At 35.7% G+C, this 22234-nt stretch overlaps 1 protein-coding gene across 1 annotated transcript in view; it reads right to left on the bottom strand.

Annotated features, from left to right (window-relative positions):
• LOC114871252 (zwei Ig domain protein zig-8) overlaps positions 1-22234 on the bottom strand; it is a 219763-nt gene that overhangs the window by 150201 nt on the left and 47328 nt on the right. The window contains exon 2 of the mRNA XM_029176926.2: positions 12376-12539. Coding sequence (XP_029032759.1) covers positions 12376-12539 — 164 coding nt within the window. The remainder of the gene's footprint in view (positions 1-12375; positions 12540-22234) is intronic.

Consider the following 22234-nt stretch of genomic DNA (forward strand, 5'->3'; position numbering starts at 1 on the left):
CGTTACTTTCATTTGCATTTCAAACAGTCTGTAAAACGAAATACCACGTAGCTCACTTTTTAACATAAATGTAATAAGTTGGATTATCGTTATATTAAATTAAATAAAATAGTAGCAGTCCATTTCCCTAATTATTTATGAGTTCCAATTTTACAAATTACAAACCTTTCACGGTTGAATTTTGGACTCATCGATATTAAAATAAAAATTTACTCCTGTTCTAATTCAATTTCATCGTAAAATCGAAAAAATAAATGTTTTTGAAGCAATTCCAGTGGAATGAAATTTCAATAGAAAGTCAAACTTGAAATAGCCGCGTTCGCAGTGCACAGAAATCGCGAGGATCGATCGAAAAATGTGGCGGCCACTTCCGGTATCCGGGCAACATTTTTCTTCGAATTCGAGCCAGTTAGATTAATATCAGAAAGCTGTAGGTAAAAATCCGAAGGGAACGATATTGATTCGTCCGTATTTTTCAGTGGCGGCAAAAAGGTTTCTGGTCACCGTGTATTTGCACGTCTGTGATCAGTGTCGAATGAAAAAAAAAGGATTGTATATATATATATATATAATTTATGACACGCTACACTCTGGAAAGTCATTAATCTTTGTATAGCACAGCTGAGCACGTTTCCGCATGACCGACGGAAATCTCGGCAGGAAATCTCATTGGTAACACGTTCAAGGTTCGAAACGCGGTTTCTACACTTATATATCGTATTCCATCGAAACTATTTTTTATGTCTTTCCTCGTAACTAATGCTACATAGAGACGGTTGCAAGTTTATGGTGTTTTCCATCGAACGACCGAAAATTCATTTATTCGAATCAGTGCACGATCGCTCAAATTAGTCGGAGAGTGTTTCATACGATTTATCATTTTCCAAATTTTTTTTAGAAAAAAATATTTAGATATTCATCTAAAAATATATAAAAAATAATATATTTCTAACTCGAAATTTTATTACTCAAAAGTTACATATTCACATATTATTCATTTCCCAAAAGGACGACTATCGTAACATTCTATCTCTAGATAAAAGGATAATTAATATTTAACCCCATTTTAAATTAGAGGCACAATCGTCTCGTGTAGATTAGCTTTTACAGGAAATATCCTTATTTATTGTACCTTTCTGACTGCCTGGAATATCGATTAACTTTAATGTCCGTAGATGAACGCCTCGATTATCCGCAAGAGGATTATTCTTCCTATTTATGAATCGTGGGAATATAAAAAAATAGAGATATCATGCGACGCGAACGAATCTGATAACAGCACAGAGATACGGTATCGATCCGGTACAACATTTGCGTTATTTCATTTACCTATGTAATTTTATTCGGTACGTAAAAATGATCGGAACAAAAGGTATTAACCTCGCTGTGAGATATTAACAAAGAGCCGTATAATTTTCACCCGGTACTATTCACTGTCATTTACACAATCGTATTATAAAAGGCTGTGCCGCAGCTCTTCGTGCCTTCAATGAAAATTCGTCGATCTCGCGAAAGCTTTTATTAAATACCGTGCTCAAAGGTACAAAGCTCTTTAAACCATTTTTTTTAAAGATCAGAAAGGAGATTTCTGTGTAGTTGATCCTTTTTACGTACGTGAAAGGTAATCTTTCGATTCAGAAAGTATTAGTTGTTAATCTAAGCGGAGAGACGAATCGTTACAGTTAAATCAGCACGACGATAGTTGGTGATTAACTAGCTGTCACAATTGCATATCGATCAACGATCCATAATTTTGATTCCAACCATTGTCACCAGTTTATACGGTCAAGTGAGAAGGATTTCGTCCTCGGTCCAACGAACGATGTATTCATTGTAGCTGACGTACGATTGCGGTGTTAGATTGCCAAGGAACATGCATTCATCTTGTCGTGCACGCGTCGTTTGCTAATTGCACTTCTCTCTAATATATTTACGACTTCTCCTTTGGCACCATCGACTCGTTTCAACGCGAATTATGTACGATATGTTAGAGTAGTTGCTTGACAAACAGGGAAGTAGATGATTCAGAGTGTTGGTTATCGCGTTGATTATCTTGCGATTTCATTCGAATAATTATAATTTGGAAGATGAAGAAGGAATCGAGGGTTAGAAAGCGTTAGACTCGGTCTTTCTATGAATAACAATTGGGAGGATGGAGAAATCGATTCAAAACGACTACGAAGAAATCCTTTCGAGGAACTTATACAAATTTTCTTCTTTGAAGTTCCTGTTTCTCAGGGTTGAAAGTGCATCAGACCGACTGCCATGGTTTCATCGCTTCACGAGGATAGAATAACTTCGTTCCCGGACAGTTTTCTCTGTGGCAAGCCGGGAATCTGTTTGCGGGAAAGTTATCCGATTCACGCCGTTTTTCACGACAAAACGACAGTATCTTGGGAATGATCAAATTAGAGAAAGTTGAATCGCAACAGGGGAGTTTAAACGGGATCGAGGGAAGCAAGAAAACGAGGTTCGTTCGCCTCTTTGTTCGATCGTGGAACGAGACACATCGATTGTCGACGGGACAATTAAGGACGATCAGCCTTTCCTGGGGACGAGTTTATCCGATAGGATCACGTTAACCCCGTTCGCATCCCTGACATTGAATAGCTTCGATTTCGGATACAGTTAAAATCTTTATGAGAATAAAAAAGTTGACGATGCCTTTATCAACAGATATGTCAATAATCGTTTTGTACGTTTTATTAAATGCCATCGACTTGTTTAGTTTCTATCACATATGGAAAACGTATGTTTTTAATACAAACAGGCGTGGACACATTTTCGTGGAAATGTTTATCTGTTTGTACGTTCCAGCTTTTTGTATCAAACCAAATGTTTGTTTCGCAAACTGTGTTTCACTCTTGTAACGTTCAAAAACATTAACTGTATGTTCAAAGGATATTTCTATTTTGATCTACCTTGAGGCATCACAACATGGAAACTCCGAGGTTTAATAATTCTGGTCTCTTTCAATCATGCTGAAATAAAGTTCTCAGTAATAGCGAAGGATAATCAGCGTTCAGAAGTTTTCGTTCTACTTGAATTTCATCAAGAGGAATCTGACGAAAATGAATTTCCTTCGAATCTGACGTTACCGGAGGACTTTCTTCCCATGTGCATCGAATGGTGGTCTCTTTTTTAAACCGGAGCCATTCGTTGCATCCACACTCGATCGTCCCGGGATAAGGGTTGCCTGCAAATCCCACCCTCTAATTTATTCGCGTTGCGTCCGAACTTTTCGAAAATCCCGTATTCCCCAGGAATCTGAACCGACGAATTCGACACAGACGGTCCGCAATAAAATGCAAAAATAAGTTTTAACAAGGGACCCCGCAGTCTCGAAAAATAGTCCACGACGATCGAAGAATCCAGCCAAAACGATGTCCTATGCTCTCTACTTCTCTCTTGTTTGTTTCCGGTGATATATATTCCGAAGAAGCAAAACGATTCGCGTTCGTTTCTTCTTGGATTTCTAGAGGTTGCATGTAAGCAGAATTTTGTTTCGAAGACACACGAGACAAATTAACCCTTCTGGCTTGATAAAATTTTATCTGGATGCTTCTTACGCGATATTTAAGTATTAAGATATTTATAAATAACAAATTTTCTGTTGGTCTATGAGGGAAAATACAAGTAACGTGAATCATAGCCATCACATTATTGAATATGATAATTTCGCGTGATTCATTATGAAATTTTGATTACGATACCCATGGGAATTAATTTTCGACCCTTCATAAAACGAAACGAACGTTTGCGAACGAGAAACGTTCGCAAAGTCACAAGTTTAATTGTTTTCCTTTTGTTTCGATTCGAAATCGACATATAATTATCGTTCTTTCATTGTACGAACGCGAACGATTAATATTTTATTGTAAAGGCATTGATTTCCTTCCTATGTCTTCGACATACCCGACTCGTTCGTGTAGCTTCGGGGATGAAAATGAAATGCCGCATTTTACCGGAAAATCGGCTTACGTAAATATTATATTTTCATTAATTTCACATTCAAAAGGGTCGAGAGTTTTGAATCTATTGAATTACAATACAATCACTTGATTGTACCTTAGTTATTGTGGGTGAAATAAATCCTTTTCACCGGAACTGAGCTTACCTCCCTTTACTCTATCGTCAATGGGGGGTTTTCAAGGGTTGAAATTGCAAAATTATTCTTCTGTAGGTATTGTTGCACACCGTGTTTTCATAGTTCGAGAATTATTGTTAAGAACCAAATATTTGTACGGCATACAAAGAGGTATAGAACGAGTTTAATTATAAATTAAATAAAACAAAGGTAACATGGTAATCGTACCGTAAGATACGATTCCATCGAATAATTTATTAATCGAATTTCGTGGTTTGTTAGAGCACGGTTTTGTCCCAATCTTGTTAATTAATAATCTAATTGAATTGAGTCAGAATTTTGTAGTATTATGAGCAATATTGTATAATTAAATGTTGTTCTATTTTTATTGAACGTTGTTTTAATACCTCTTAATACATTCATTTTTACTTACAATTCATCTTGCTGTTGGGTTCAACTTTTTAATTCTATTATTTCAGAAGAACTCTTCCAAGTAGAAAGTCCTTTATTTCATTAACTTAATTAGCAAATGGTCACCATATTTAATTTCACCTGTCCATCTAGGGCACCATTTCTACCCAAATGAAATTATAATTTTTACAATTTCTGAATTTATAAATTTTTCCAAGAATCAAGGTAATCGTTGGAAAAAATAAGAAAGATTGGAAGGTTACACGAAGGTGTACACTGGTCGTCCAAGAAAATTCGGGGTCGCCGCATCCGGTGGCAATATTTAAAAAAACGGGCGTCTTTAGTTGCGCGAGGGCACGAAACCCTCTCGTCTCCCTTTTATGCATTGTTAACCTGACCCACATACATCTCGGCACACCTGGATGTGCATGCAACCCCAACGTGCTGGCTGCGTGGAAATAGAAGAGCGGAGAGACGCGAGAAACGTATCAGCAATGCGGCAGCTGGGCTCGTTACTCTAGCGATGAATTATTCTTGTGTTCAGCCTCGGGTTTGTCGCGATTATTGCTCGCCACGGGAGACCTTGTTACACTAGACATGTATTTCTTATTGTACGATAAACGACGCGGATGTCATTTCGTTGGTCAACAATGACAAGCACGTGATCCTTCCTGACGCGTGTTTCTCCATCGTAGCGAGGAATAAGCGTTTCAATAGTTGGTACTCTTAATTTCCTTTCGTAAAATTTATATTTTCTATGATTTTCACTGATCACATTTTTGGTTTGGTTGCGTTTAAATTTAAATTTCATCTTTCAGGAAATTTTTATAAAATCAACAATTCCTTCTATTATGAAATAAATGATCAGAAGGTTAAAATTTTAAAACATTTTACAGTTGTTCCAGAGAAAATATTATTAGTAAATTGTTCTGAAATTCTATCTACTTCGTCGTCTATCGAAATGGACGTCCATTTACACTTCTCTCGATACCGGAATTATCCGTACTTTTTCGAGTCCATACCGCGACAGAAATATTCTACCGCAATGTCATCGCCAAAAAAGATCCCTGTTGACATATCCTGTTAGCTTCCGTTGACAAAATCTACGTTTTCCGTTTGTATTTTTCCGTCAAAGAGACCTTTAGACTATCTGGCAGAGGTAGACAATGTCCTGCCTTCTTTTTCGGTCCAATGGGAGACTAAAGTGTCATAAACTTCTACAGGGACAGACAGAAATTAGTTTTTGTCGGTACCCCGAGCGAATTCGGAGCTTGCCAAAATTCTGTCCACCAGTGGATCCAACAGACACCGTTACACCCTCGTCAAAGGGTAACTGGAGTTTGTTGAGTCTTTTTGGATTCGGTAGTTGAAATGTTTTGAAACAGCGATATTTTTATCGGAATGAAAATTCGTATGAAATGTTTTGTTGAACTTACGAGGATCTGTGTTTGACTGAATGGGTCACTAGTGGTGACAATTTTATTAATACACGTTTTCTGGTTATTCGTTAGTCTCGTTGTTTGCGAGTGACTCTTTCCATGACTTTATCCCTGTCATTTTGCGGGAATTTTTCGCACAGCGTGGCCGAATAATCACGAAACACGTTTTACTTGTGTTTGCTTTCTACGCGAAAAAAACTCGTCGGGTCGTGCAATTTTTCAGAAAAATCTCGTGATACGAGAACGATTTTCATGGATTTATCTTGTGGAAATGAATTATTCCATCACGTTAACAGAAAAAAATTAATTATTTGTGCAAGGAATATAATTACTGGTGAAACATTAAAAAATATTTAGACTAATTTTCTATGTACTGGTGTAATTATAAAATAATTTATTCAATTTTTATCAATCTCCCTTTTTTCTAATAGCAAACATGATATCAATATTCACCATTGTATTCTAAAATTTCCTTCGCGATTGATTAAATCCGTAACAACAGTAAATTAACCGCGAAGAAACTTAATTAACGCCCCACGAATATCCACTGGAAGCGTGTAATGTAAAGTCGCGATCTTAACGAGCAGAATGGAAAAAACAATCGAACTCCGGTAACCGTTTGAAATTATTTTGCAATTTTATCGGTTCGTTTTGCCCGTCCAATCGCTGCGCCATAAAAAGGGTGCGAGACGAATAAATACAGCAGAGGGGAAAAAAGAAACGGAGGGAAAAGGGGGTAGGAAACACGAAATTGAAAAAAACTGCCAGACGTCGAGGAAAATGCTAGCTTTCCCGTCGGGAAAGCAATTGTTCGGATTAAATACAACGGCTCTGTCGGGGACCTTTCCATATCCAGATTTAATTTATTCACCAGGCATAGTCTTGTCGTGATGCGCGATCGAATTCAGATTACTCTTGATTGGTAGGGGATACGAAATATTCAATTAATTTGACGGATTCAAACGTGGCTGATGGAATTTTTTCGATAAAACGTTTCAACCTTCTTCTTTAATATTCTGATGTTAATTTTCTATAACCAATTAGGCATTTTGCTCTGATATTTTGTATTATTATCAACCAGTATTCTCTATTAATTTTAACCAAAATCATGTCTTTTTTTTTATGCATCCTTTTTCCGTTTCGTTTTATGGGAAAAATATTTGGTGGTAGCTCGTAATCGGGCGTGATAATTATTCTTAGGGTGCATTAAACGTTCAGCGTGTCGCGTTTCGCTTCCAGTTTCAACCGATTCGAAATTCAACGTGATTTGTCTGCGGTGGCCCGGCGAACGACCGATTTAAATAAGCACATTTTAATTTAACGACACCGATAAATGTGCGCCGTGTTATTGACGTTAACAAGCTGCCGCGAACTCGAATAATTTGTTACCGAAAATTGACCAGGAACATGACCGAGTTGCGTCGACCGTGATCATCAGAGGAGATGGGAAACTATTTACAGCTATCATTTGTTTCCAAAACAAATTGTGCGTGCGTGTGTTCATCTGTGTTCGTGTCTCGCTCGGTGAACTTCTGTTTTTGTACGGCCTCTGTGCTTTCAAACCAGTGCAAACTCGGAGAATTGTTATTATCTGTTTATGGAAAAAGCAGCTTCATTAAATTATTATCCGAAAGTTATTTAACATTCCGCCACGATTAATGGAAACAAATTCTGTTAACAAAATACAAAATAAATCAAAAGTATGATACATGTTTCATACTTGTTTCCCAGCATATTTACAAATATCCCTTTGTTTCTGAACAAACAATTTGTATTTTCTCATTCATCTATATTTAATATTCGACAGCAGATAGTCGGTTGTTTTCATAAAATCTGAATAACCCTGTTTGAAGAGACGTATGGTGGAGTACGATATTGGAAGATTTATTTTATGCATCGCTTAATAAATTTAGCAACTTAACATTGGCGCTTGTTTGCGACATTAAATTAAGAAATAACTTCATCTTTCGTTTCTACGGTAGAATTTCGTTTATTCATTAGAATTGATAATTTGTTTCAAAGGTGTATTCATGGGGGATTCATAAACCACGTGAAAGATTCGTCTTTTCCTTTCTATTAAAATACCAGTATTATTTCGGAAGAGTGAGACACAGAGACGAAGACATCGAAAACCAACTTTGCATTTAATTATTGTTGTCATTATTATTATTCCAATCATTGAACGATTAATTATTAATTAATTAATTAAATATTGAGATAATTATATTGAATGAAAATAAATTTATTCGAAAATATTTGTTTATTTTTATCTATTCTTAATCAGATTAGAGAATTTTCGAGTTTCTCTAATCCGTAGACAGTGATAGCACATACCATTACAATATTTTGCTTGTGTCCCATTCTGTCGAAATAATACCAAAATACCATTTATATCCTGCAATTTAAAATCATATCAGACTGTCTGTTTTCACTATTTACTACATCACTTAATACTGTACCCACTTCCGGCACCTCCTATAAGTATCCTGTTGTTCAAGGATTACTGGTACTTGGTGAATTTCGAAACAGGACTGCTGGTAGGGTGATAAAGGTCGGTATTGAACTCGGCCAAAGGATCGAACAGCAAAGAGCAAGTTTACTGGGGCCCGAATGAAACGAATAAACGTGTTTTCACGGTGGAATTTCGTTTCGGGTCAACGAACGCAACGTCATGCAGGAGATTAGCAATGCAAATGCTTTGTCCTATTTTACGGATGGGCATCGTACATAAGCCGCGTAAGCCAGAGAGAAGTCGGTGGCGTGGCGCGTGCAAACATAGTTAATGTTTCGATTCTGGCTAGGACTAAACCACCGACATAATATGCCGGAGTAAACACACTATGTCGAAATTCCGGAACATTCCAAACAGCGTCAGACAGGCCGTCGTGCGTGATTAACCTCGTTACCAGAGAAGAATCAGCGACCGACATTGCGTGCAACGATATACCTTCCTGTACAACCTAATTGACTTTATTTATTTCGCATTATCACGAGATTTACTCGTGATACACTTACTCGTACTGTATAGAACTGAGGAAAGTAAACTTACCTAGGTGAAATGACGATATAGGGGAATGAGGATCTCTCAAATTTTCCATTTTGACGATATTAATATTCAAAGTAACTTAGAATAAAATAATACAATTTTTAGTTATTAAATGATATAAAATTTAGTACACAACTGGGAAGTGGAAATAGCAAAGTACATATTATTCAAATATTCCCTTCATTATTTAGAAACGGTGGACATCTTTTGAGATAGCTGGAATGATTCTGAACAACTTTTTCTTTTATCAAAATGTTCGGTAAGGTTTAATTTCGGAATTATTAATGAAAAACTCTAACCAATCAGAGCGCGTATTAACCAATTAGTGCGCAGGCTTAGGAGTGTCGGCTACGATTCGACGCACTGCTGAGTAGTTTGTTCGCGGCCACGGTCGAGCACGGTTCTCGTAGCCAACACTCTCGCCGCTGAGCATGCGTCCTCTGATCGGTTGATGTTTTGTTATTAATAATTGAAAAACTAAGCCTTAACGAGCAGTTTGGTGAAGGAGGAAGTTATTCACAATTACTTCAGCTGCCACCCCATCGAAGGATGTCCATCCCTAGCCGAACACGCTGTATATGGGGTCCATTTTTCGACCTCAGCCTATGGGGAGAACCAGAAATCCGAGGCAGAACTATTTTTCCTGGGATAAAATACTCGGTACTGTACCTACATAAAAATTCTTTTTTGTACTTAGAATGTTTTCTTCGGTTACGTTAAAATTTCTTTACTACTTTCTTCGTAGACTCATAAACGGTACTGCTTGGAATATTGGAAAATGTAGAATAAAGCGATGTTTAACATGGTAATTTCAAAGTTATGATCAATAGCGTAGGTTTAGGAGAAGGATTTCAAGTGTACTACCCTGTACAAATAAGTTTCCAGTTTCCTCTAGTTCAGTGTCCATAACTATAGTTCCGGGAGGGTAGTTTAATCTTATAAGAATGTATACACGTGTACAGGCTTACGTGAGATAAATGGTATCGTACGATTAAGCATGGCGAAGAAGTTGAAATTATAATCTTCTTTTTTTTTTAATAAGAAAATTTGCAAATGCGATCAAAATATTATCTAATTATTTCTTTAATTAGTAGCAAGTGTTCATTAACGTCAGAATTGAAAATAACGTGGAAATTTGAAAATTTATTACAAAAGTAGCTTTACAATCTCCGTCAGAAATTACCCTGATAATTATTCCGAATAATAAGTAGAAAGGAGTGAGGAGTGGGTGGGTGTTTTCATTAAGCAAGGAAACGAAACGGGAGCGAGTTTAATAGAAAAACGATTTTTCACGTTCTCTTTGATAGCCAGAAGATACCCTAGGCAGAAAAAGGGGTTAATAGTAATAAGATCGGTGCTCGAAGAACTCGTCTCAAAGCGAATGGTTCATTTTGCTTTGAATACGCGATAAAAATTCGTTTGGAAACTCGCCGTTGTTTAACTCATTACCGAAGCTGAATTAAACTCGCGTAAACCGCTTTGATCGTTGCCGAAGATTCAATCTAGGAAACACTTGCTGCAATAAAACAGCTTCAGTTGTAAACCAATAAGGCGAGTATATTAGTTAATAATGAAATTAAATGAAATTGCAGAACTGAAGTATATTAATTAATATATTATATTATCAATTTTGATGAAAATTCTAAAATATTTGAAATTTTTTATTTTCACGTTTATACAGGTACTTACAGAGGTTATTGGAACAAAAAAGTTTTGGAACCTTTAATTTTTTCGCAAAATATTTTTATTAATTCGTTTTTAATATGCAAAATAGTTTGAATATCCGTGGAAGTAGTTTGGTTTATTTGATGAAAAGCTGGATCGCTGGAGGGTTTCCTAAATTTAAAGATAAAATCGATCGGTGTTATTCCAGCGGTCTTTTTCGTCCGTTCCAAGGGTCTTCTAATTGCCTCATTCGGTGAACGTCAATGGATTTAAAAGGAAAGGGGCATTCATCGACAAGCTGTGACCTAATTAGAAGGGATGAAATGATACTCTGCTTGTTACCGCGGTTGGAAAGCTCGAAAACTTGAAATTTTTTCGCCGCGAAAGCGTAAAAAGGAGGGATCTCTGATTTCCTCGTGCGACCGCAAATGACCGCTTGTTATTTTTACAACAGCCATTCCATTCTACGCAACCCGATTAAGTTGAATTTCTCAACAGTAACCAGAGATGGGTAGCATTCCTCGAGCTAGGTGAAATGAAATTAGGAAATATCTGTCGAGCGACTTTCCTCTGCAACTAACGACATTATATCTCCCTTTAAACCCCAGCTTGCATTCTGTAATCGTATTTCCTTAATTTTTACAACGCTTCACAGCTAAGGGAAACCTTGATGCCTCTCTAATTTTCACATTCTTCTTTTATTAAAACGGTTGAAAGTTAAATGGACGTTTCGGGGGCTGTGTTTGTATTTGACTTTTCGTTTAATGGAATACTGTGTTATTCGCGAGGAAAGAGTAATTTTGTACGGAATTAAACGTTGGTAGTTCGTTCATGTAATTTCAGCGCATTTTCTTGGCAACATTTTATCTTTGCAGTATTTTTATACCTATTTCCAATGTACACGATCGCTTCGCTTTTTATAAAATTTCATTGAGAAACTATTTCTAAATGCTGTTCCTTTCCATTCTGATATGCTGATATTTTGGTTAACCTGACCCATATTAATGAGCGTCAGGAAAATTCGCGACAATCCGATTACAGAATCGAAATCCCCGCTATTAATGCAACCTGCATTTCGGTCGAACGGCTGAGGTATTTGCGCGTGTATCATTAATTTGTATCAACAGTAAGTCGATTAATATATAAATATATGCAGTCGCCGTTATGCTGAACATTTGTCAGGCTCGGTACACGGTCGAGCAATCTGATGTTTACAAAACTGTGACATTTATTGTAGACTTTACGTGTTAGATGTTCGGGAAATCCTGATTTCTGTTTAATTCCGCTCGGCAATCATTTCGACGTGCGATTTATGGGCGATTTTAACTCTCAGTCAAACATCTATTATCGTGACGAAATATTATTTCCACTGCATAACACGAGTAAGATGTGCGAAATAAAATTTCATTTTTCGAAAATTCGCGTTCGCTGAATTTGAAAATTTCAACACGAAAAATAGGGGAAAATATTGATCTTAAAAACTAAACTTAATAGTCTGAATTTTTATAGTATAAGGAAATCTTTGTTTAAAGTAATAATAATAAAAAGTTAGTTAATTATTATTAGATTAATCCGTGTCGCTATATCTTACGCTTAACAATACTATGATTATAAAAGATAATTGAAAATTATTATCCTCCAAGGAATTCGCTAAGTATCAGAGGCATCTTTTTTTATTACTTCCCCCTCTTAGACGAATTTCACGTCTAATAGATAAATCCACTTACCTCTTTATCACCCAGCTGATGTACTCTGCAATGAAGAAAAGCAGTCTGACCCACTGCTGTGGTCACGTTTCGAGGGACGTTCATCTCGAACGTTGGCGCGTTAGTGACGTTCTGATTGCCGAACACATTTCCTCCCAACAGCTTTTGATCCCGAACAAAAGTTCCTAAAAACAGCGAAAAGTGATTGAGAAATGTCCAATTAGTCTGGTGTAGAATTAATTAGCTGGAGGGTACTGAAAAACCAATTACAAGTAGAACAATGAAAATAAACGTACGGTGAATAAAATGATTTTCTCTTTTTGTTCTGTAAAATGTAAATATAATGTGACGCACAGAGTTTCGTTATTCAGGTCTAATTAATTAACAAAATAATTAACTCTGATTCCTATGTTCAACTCTTTTATCGTTAGCACCTGGTGATGATTATTATTGTCTGCTAATTATACCTTCGTTTTTGAGTAAAAACTCGTAAAACACTGTGCTTCATTGTAGCATTCTGATAACATTTGTTCGTTACACACTCCACTGTATGTTTTAATGGCTTTCGAGATATCCTGGGGCTGTTAATTTTTCAGAGGACAATTTCATTCCTTGAATTTGAGTATCTATATATAAAAAAAATACAAAAAATAGATTACAGAATATTTTAATTGTTCTACAAATCTGCAAAGTTTCATCAACACCATATGGAATAGTCTGATAACTTTGTTTGGAAGAACAATGATTTGCATAATAATTAATGCTTCATGCATGCATTGATCTCACGCGTCGGTAAATCACAATGTAACAATTCCTTTCAGAACCGAATGACCAATGTCATCGATAACATTAACACCTGAGAATCCATTGTCCGTCGGTTCACAATAGTCTTTTACGATGCTGACTATTATGAGGTCGCATCGACAAGGAATCATCACCGCGTTGCATTGTGATTTCTATTGGCCATTGTTAACGTTATCAAGAGAAATAGCGGATTCACAGTGACAGCTGTCAATGTATTCTTCGTTATTGATTGTCGCCGTTTGAAGCAGATAACCATATGGGTTCCTGGCTAACCGTGACCCGAAATCCTCACCGACAGATTAGGTTAAGCTTTTAGTGCTCACGTTCGATAGTGAAGCCGAGAGTAACTTCCTGTGAATCGGTGAATCGCTTTTGATGAATGAAACTCTTAAGTAATACTAGTAGATTTATGTCGAAATAGAATAGAATTTGAATCATTTAAAAAAAAAGTCTGAAATTCCAATTTTATTTTTATTTTTCTAGAAATTTAGTTTACGAACTTACTTAAAAATGATTAAAGTAGAATAAGTGATCTACACAATTAGTATTGTAGCATTTCATCGATTTCATTAAATTTTAAATCCACTTCGTTAGAAATATCAAAGTAATTATGAAATATAAATTTTAAGTAATAAGCTCCAGATGCGCGATTTAAATGAAAGGTATTCGATTTAATGGTAGTTTCGTTAGAAGCACTGATTTAATATAAAATCTACGGATTCATAATCTAAATGAGAGGCCTTAATTTAATACCAGGTTCCATTCCACTTTTGAATCTTCTTTTTTTCATCGAACTTATGCAATTTACAATAACTATTATTTTTTTTCATTCTCATTTTTCTATTCATCTTTTATGAAATTCTAGTAGGTGTTTAATTGATTTTTGATCAATTCAGCAGCACATTGACTTCGTAAAAAACAACTCCAAGCAATCAAGACGAGATTTAACAATTTCATAAGAAAATTAAATTCCATTCTTCCTTGTTTCTACGACAATAATCCTGGCAATCTCTGAACCAAGGCTGTTGACTTTTTCACAGCCTTCTGAATTCGTTCGTTGCAGCCAATTCGAATCGAAAACACGGTGCTATCGCGAGGAAGCGGAGAGAAAATGTCAGAAGATGCAGTTCACCATCCTCTCCGCTTTCCTGGATCTCGTTTCGTTTATTAATCCGAGAATTTTAACAGAAGCTGAAGGAAGAGGCGCAATATTTGCAGATTGCGTTCGCCTAACACGGCTCGACCAGTTTCTTCTTCAAAGACTAATATTCTATTTTCCCGAGTGGCCGAGCTTTCAGCTTCCGCGAATATTGCTACTCGTTTCCTAAGTGGTCTCAAGGAAATTCGGAGGTTCTTGCGATCCACGGATGGACGGAAGGATTTCTGCTAATTAACCGAAGAGAGTGGATTTAGGGAATAGCTCGAATTTTTTTGCTAAAGACCGTTCATAAATGTCATCCATAAAGATTGACCGATTTTATGCATTCGGCTTTCACCGAATCAATTCACTTATCAACTGCTTCTAATTATTAATAACAACTTCTTTAACATTTAAAAAGAGAATAGTTTAAGAAATTTCGTACTCTTAATTTACAACTGCTATGCAAAAAATGTCCTTTATATTTGATCGATTCAGCATTAAACATAAAGCTATCTAAACTGTCAGAAAAATGAAAAAAAGAAATCGAGAACGATAAATCGCGGGTTATTTAATGTACCTGGCTGTAGAAAACAAGCCACAGATAACTGTCTGACGGATATTAAATCCAAACAGGAACGAAAGTTAACAGATCATTTCGGACAAAAGTGGAAAGGATCCTTTTCGTCCGAATTCAGGTTGCAGCGAGGCTTTTGTCGAGGAAAAAGGGGTGACTTCCGTCCCGTGACACGCTGAAAGGAGATATATCGCCAGCTTTTTACAGTCGTCGTAAAACGACTTATCGGACGTCTGACGCGAAGGCTATCTCGCTTCTGATCTTTGTAATATTGCCTCCTAAAGCTGCTACCATTTACAGTACGTAGATATAATACTGTTGGAAAGTCTTACGGAATCAACGAAATTTTTCCCAGAGAAAAATCGTGGAGTTATTAACTAGTATTTCAACACCTAATATTTTTATATGACAGTAGAAATTGTCAAAATATTTGAAATTATATTAAAATTATATTAAAATTGTGTCTCTCTCCATGGTCCGTCCTCGGATAGGAGATAATATAACATTTCTTTCATTCAAATATCTAATAGATTCCACTTCACTTGTTACGAGTAATGTTCTGAAACTCGTGAGTTGTGATACGTGTATGCGGAGAGAGTTTAACTGGTCCCTGGGTCATTTCACGAAAGGATATTCAGTTTCGAATGTTGTTTTATCGGGTACCCATGGAATTCTGTTAAGCCTTGGCGTGATCGAATTATGCAGATTCCAGCCTGGTTTCTGACGATGATGGAATTTTTATTAGTTTCGCCGGAATTCGTATGTTAATTCTGTGCAAACGGTCCTCCTTTTTTCGCGTTACCATTCAACGGATATGGCTCGATTCGATTTTATCATTCTATTTGGCGCAAAACTATCGATGCCAGAGAATTCCCTGTGTTGTGTAAATCGTGACATTTCTGCTCGGAGAAGCTGAAACTGGTATCAAGAATGCAACATATGATAAATATGAATGTTTGAATAACTTGAAACTTATTTCTAGAATTTATTTTCGTACCGACTGCAGTTGAAAATAAAAACTAAAAATTGAAGAGTGAATCACTTGAGAAGTTGTAAATTTCAGAATTTAGGTCATCTTGAAAAGTAATAAATTTCTAAATTTGAAAATTTTGAAGCATAAATTTTTGCAAAAATATTGAAATTATTTTCAAAATATTTTATAAAAATATTTTGAAAGCTACCAAACTGAAATGTATCATTTTCCACAACATCTATTTAGAACGATCGTGTTAAACGTAATAAAACAATGATTTTAGTGACATTACCAGTGTTTCATGACGTCGAACTCGAACTTTGTCACTGCGGTCGTTTCGTTGCTAGTGATCAATAGATATGGGACACTAAATAACCGGGTTGTCGATTGCAACGAGCAAAAATCGTTACATGTCCGAACAGTGCCTCGAGCATTTCGTTGTCATAATTCAAACGTACTGTTTCGTGATTAATAATATGGCAAGGTACGATAACGATAGCCCTTTTTCCTCGAAAATCGGACGTTTATTTTTCCGCGGAGGAACTTTCATGATATCAGTTATTCCGCGTTATAAATCGAGTCATCGATTTACTAGGTCGACGCGAAAGTGAAGTGAATTTCTGTCAGGAATAAAAACTCTACCCAGGTGTTCATGCTTTCATAAAAATCAATCAATTTTACGTAATTTATTACACTGTGTAGAATTTAGAAAAAATCGTACAAATCTTAACAATACACTGGATATTCGAAAGTATAAAACAGTCAATATTTCAACAATTACTTTCATGTTTGTTTTATGTCAAAACAGAATTGATTTCAATATATTGTTCTCTATTCAAATACGATACATACCACTATTTGTATTAATTATCAGTAGAAATGTATGTAATTATAATTTGTTTTCGCTAATTGTTGATTAATAATTATCGTTAGCGTTAATTAAATTACAACAGGATATTATTGGTAATTTATGAAGCAAATGGAGCGGTAATTGAAACGTAATTGTTAAACAAATTAGAAATAAAAATCAGCCGATTGAATTTTATTCCATGCATGGTTTATTCGATCGAGCGTTCCATCGATAAATCTTTGGACGTCGCAGATGTCTTCGGGATCGAGGTCCTTCATATTCGCGTGGAAAAGGATTCCGCAAATGGCCGAAGTTTGCGAATTTCTCAGCTACGATGTCCGACCGATGCCGGGGCTCGTCCTTCGAAAATTTCACGGCAACCTTCGAATTTCCGTGAACGTGACATCCGGTAAGACAAGCTGCTCCTTTTGGTCACCGTACTCGTGAATCATGAATTCAATCGATGACTGTGGCCCGGAGTGGTTTATACACCGAATTTCCTCGCGCAATTTTCGGGATTTACGACACTAAGTAAAAAGTGACTTCCCGCCGAGAAAAATAATCGGTACTCTACTTACTCCCTCGGACATTGTGGCAAAAAAAATGCATAGTAAGCGTTTACAATTTGTAAGAACATTCTTCAAATTAATGTTGGAAAATTCAGATGTCAAGATAAATTACAGTTATACACTGATATAGCAGAATCAATAATATTACCTCGACTGGCAATAAGTCTGAAACGTAGCAGCAGAAATGAAATATCATTTATGCTTTTATCCGGAATGTACTCTGTTCGTAAAATATTATAACTCTTGAACGTAAAATTTATCGCTCGCCGTTTCTCGTTCGATTAAAGAAACGATCGGGCAAACAAATAATTCAATCACGCGATATTTATTATTTTACATGACACGGGGATTAAATTTAATCTGTTCCTTCGTTTCTTTTTCAATTTAATCATCGCCGGATCGCAACAAAACAGTAGTAACGAAGGGGATTTCGAGCAATAATGCATCGGTAATTGTGTTTCGTGTTGAATTGAAAAGAAAAAAAAAAAAAAGAGGAGAGAATGAACGAGATTGAAGCTCGGCTTTAATGGTTGATCATTCAGGACACGGATTTTCATATGCAATTAAACATGAAAATTTCTGCAAAGGAAGCGGTCGCGCACCAGTCTCGGAAATTCATCAAAAAGTGTATTTCGCTGTGACGTCGAGTGGTTATGAGAATCAGCTTTAATTACATAGGGGGGTCAGTAATTGCAACCGGTTAATTAGATTTTCAGTACAGCCTGCGATTTTCGCTACAGGAATAGCTGACCGACGACGATCCGGTTAATAACGATGTGCAATCAAAACTGTGTACGAGATAGAAAAAAAAAACATTCTTTTCAACCATTTATTATCCACGTTTAATGATTTTTTTTTGTTACGAATATACTGATATTTTAGTTACAATTCATTTAGAGTTAATTCTTAAACAGCGGACACTTAAACCTTAAGACATAGATGACTGACACTATGATCAAACAAAAATTGTTCATATTTTCCCATTTTTCAAGTAATTATTTAAAGATAAAAACATTTAACCATTTTCTACAGTAGAATCTCCGTCCTCAAAATATAATTCCAAGAATTTGCTGTGTACATATTTCAAAGTTTAAAGAAACGGAGATTCCATTCGAATACTCTGTTAATTCCAGGAGAAATGAAAATTTTCCGAAAAATTACACGTTTCAGATTTTCGGAAGGACAAAAGCTTGCAGGGTTTTATTAGTTTCCCCTGTAAACGTTGCGATACTTGGACGCAATACGCAATCTTGTTTACCTTCAACCAGCTTCGAGTTTCCTAGCACGGTTAATAAATTTCAAACATCCGTATCCGACTGTTCCGTTGCGTGTCTCTGTTCAAACATTCCATTCGCGATAAATCGTCTCGTAAAATGTTTACAAAACGTTCGTTCGATCAGTCGGAAAGAGGAGTCGTGGAGAGTCACGTGAAGGAACGTAACTGGATGAGCAGCGATTTCGTGCTCGCTCGCGTCCTCATCGATATTTCAGTGAGTGTCGCGTGGTTCACCTCGAAAGAAGTCACCGACGAAAGATGGTAAATTCTATTCCCGATGTCGCACGCAGCTGTTGTCTCCAGCTTTTCCGTTGCATAATAGAACAACGCGACCAAGTTTCTGGCTTTGACGCGGGACCGCTCTTGGGATTCTCGCTTCTGTCACAATTTATGACCCTAAAGGTGGTCCATGGGTCGACCCATGGTTTTTGGAAGGGCGAATGAAATCATCGTTACTGATAAATATTTAATCAATTTTCGGGTAGATAGTTTCTTAGGGCCATTATTTCGTTTAACACATTGACAGCTACTGAAAGTTTTATCACACGGTAATTTTATTTTTTTATTATTTATAATTTTAGATATCTAACAAGATTTTCGAGGATTCTTGGGTAATGGATTCAAGCAGCACCTCCATATGGATGACACGACAGCCAAGGTGTTCAGTACCAGTTCATCGAAATGGTAAGTACAAACTAATTTGCTTTGCAAAGCATGCATAAGATTACTGGTGTCATCCGAAATCTGATCAATTATTGGTTATTGATCATAAGCACTGATAAACAAGATATAGTTTATGTTTTTACAAAACTGTCTCATGCATGAAAATATAAAATAATAAAGCTTTTTCCATCAGACCTTGATTGCTCGTTTTAGAAATTTAATATATTAAATGATTGCAATTCGTATTTTTTAGTAATTGCTATAATTTTGAACGAAGTCAAGCAGTGTCTTATTATGCAAAACTGTAGAGAGGTAATTTCAGAGAAATTTATTAAAATGTACACATAATACATAGTACCTTTTGTATGCATTTATTTACTTGAGCTTTTTTCAGTCTGCCTTGTATCTCTAAATTTTCATAAAATTTGCATAATGAGATGCTTGAGGTAATCAAAATTAACGTGCTCATTACGGCAATGAAAACATTATTACGCTCATAATAACGATTAATCATGTTTGTTAGTGTTAAAATTGTTGAGTGCTTTAAATTTTTAACGTTCTAAAAGATTATAAATTCAGTTTCCTTGAATTAGCATTTTCATATTAAATCTTTATTTTTCTTTTTAATAATAATGCCAAATGAGCACATGTTTCTAGTGTTACAAACTTTGAAAAAAAATTCCAAATTTTTAACTGTGAAACTTGTCCCAGAATCACGAAGCAGCTAAAACAGCTGGACAGGTGATTATACGCAGCTTTGGACAGCTGCAGTGGATTTCTCGAATTAGTGTTGCGTGGTATGAAACATGGGTGCACAGGATTTCATTAGTGTTGCGGATGATGAAGCGTACCGCGTAGCTGCTCTCGCGAGTTTTTTTCATTTTTTTCTCAGTCAATAAATTAGTGTTACGTGCAAAGCACCCCTCGCGTTTCCCTTTTATTCTCAATAAATTAGTGTTGCGAATAATTAAGCTGCCTGGTTACCGTCGGGAGTTTTGTTCAGTTTAAATTTAGCGAATTAATATCACGAAATACGAAGCCTGTCATTTGCAATATTCTATTTGGGATTTATGAATTTACTAATACCCTTCTGGCTATTGAAATCTTTTTTTTAAACTACATTTTGTGATTTTTATATTTTCCTTTTTAATTGATCTGCTGACAATAATTGAAGATCCGTTGCTGAAAATACTAGTGGAAATAATTACTGTTTGTTAAAGAATAATATTTTTTCTTTTTTGAAATGTTGACATTTTTAAATGTTCTGAACTTTCAAATTACTGTTTGTTCAATGATTTTATATGCTTTGAAACATTAGATCATTTTCTGATCATATGATCTTAATTAATTAATTATCTTGTTAACAAACATTTTTCTAAAATGAAATTCTAGCAATTTTTCACAATTTTCGGTTTAATATTTTCGTTCATAAATTTGATGAATCCAGTTTGATTTCCTTATTGAAGTTAGTTTGACATATCGGCAAACAATAAAAAGAGGACAATCAGGATGATAAGAGGGCATAAATGCGTTGCCGCAGGTATTAAAATATTCATAGGATCGCTCGTAAATAAGAAAACCGTCGAAAGAGCAAAATATCGCGAGATATAATCGTAAAAGTTTTTACGATAACACGTAATAAATTCAATCGTTCAGGATATTTTCCACGATCCGACAGAACCTTGTTATCTGTTTTATCGCTTGCAATTAAAGCGTCACTGTTCGATGAATCGGCACGCTTTCCATTCGAAAACACCTAGGACCAGATGTGACCATTTTCCTCGGCAATCGAAGTAATCAAGAACGGGCGGCACTTATTATTCAACGAGACGCGGTTGTAATTAAAAAAATGAGTCAACCTACCGTCCCTTGATACACCGTCTATAAATAAAGATTATTCGTAATCCCGCCAACTAACCAGCGGCTTTTTTTCTGTTTCGAAGAAAATGCACCTGGAAACAGAGAATAATGTCCTTGCAAAGTCAATTAATTTCATGCTTCAACCTTCCTGGCGAAGGAAATAGAAAAATATCGGAAATATCAATCGTAAACAGTGAAGATATATTTCATAGGAAGGTCTGATCTCTTAATCCACAGACTTTCTGAGAGATCAATTTTAGCACATTTGCAATAAAAATAGGAAAACGATTTCAATTCCTGGTTCAAATGATAGAGAAATATTTTTCTTATAAATTGGAAGTGGAATTTTATTTAGTTACAGTTAAAATTTTGTATTATAGTGAAATCAATTTATTAAGAAATATTGAAATTTCTCTTAAAATTTATCAGTTGAATACTCTTTACTTGTTTTTCCAGTTTTATTTCTTCTTTGTATCATTTATTTCTTTGTCTCTGAACTGAACCGAAGCATACAGTTTTCTATGCACGTGGAAGGGAAATATTCATCCCTGTAGGTTCTTTTCTTGCTTCGCAAACGAGATTTCAGATAGTGTAGGAGGAAACTTTGTAGCGAACTATGTCGTACATTTCTTTTCGTCGTCGGAAAGCGATCCTTAGCCTTTGATAAATCGTTGCTCGTTGCTTTGCGAACTGCTCGACTTTGTCCATGTCATCGATGGATACGCAAAGAGAACTGGCGATACTTACTCGACGTTTTCGTGAATTAATCTGACAAAGAAACACTTTTTCCTGTCTCGAACACCGCGACGATTTGTCAGGATTTTTCAGACAAATGCTGTTGTTCGAATTTGATAAAAGTGTTTGACTTTCTTATATTTGTGCGAAACAACGCTTGTTAAGATTGTTTTATTTTTCTTCTTTTGCAATTTAATATTACTCATAGATACATTATTATTTATTATTTATTTTGTAACGTAATTCTAAAAGGATGGACTAATTCACTGTAAAACACTGCTCTATGTTTAGCAATGGAAATGCGATTACTTCCAGTACGTATGCAGAAAATTATTAATAATTAACTGTTGTAAACCGAGTTACGATTAATCTGACATTATTAGTCCTGTAAATCTAATTGAATTTCCTACCTAACTTGAATTGAATATATTATTC

Source organism: Osmia bicornis, chromosome 10 (genome assembly GCF_907164935.1).
Source record: "Osmia bicornis bicornis chromosome 10, iOsmBic2.1, whole genome shotgun sequence".
In the NCBI taxonomy this organism is placed as follows: Eukaryota; Metazoa; Arthropoda; class Insecta; order Hymenoptera; family Megachilidae; genus Osmia; species Osmia bicornis.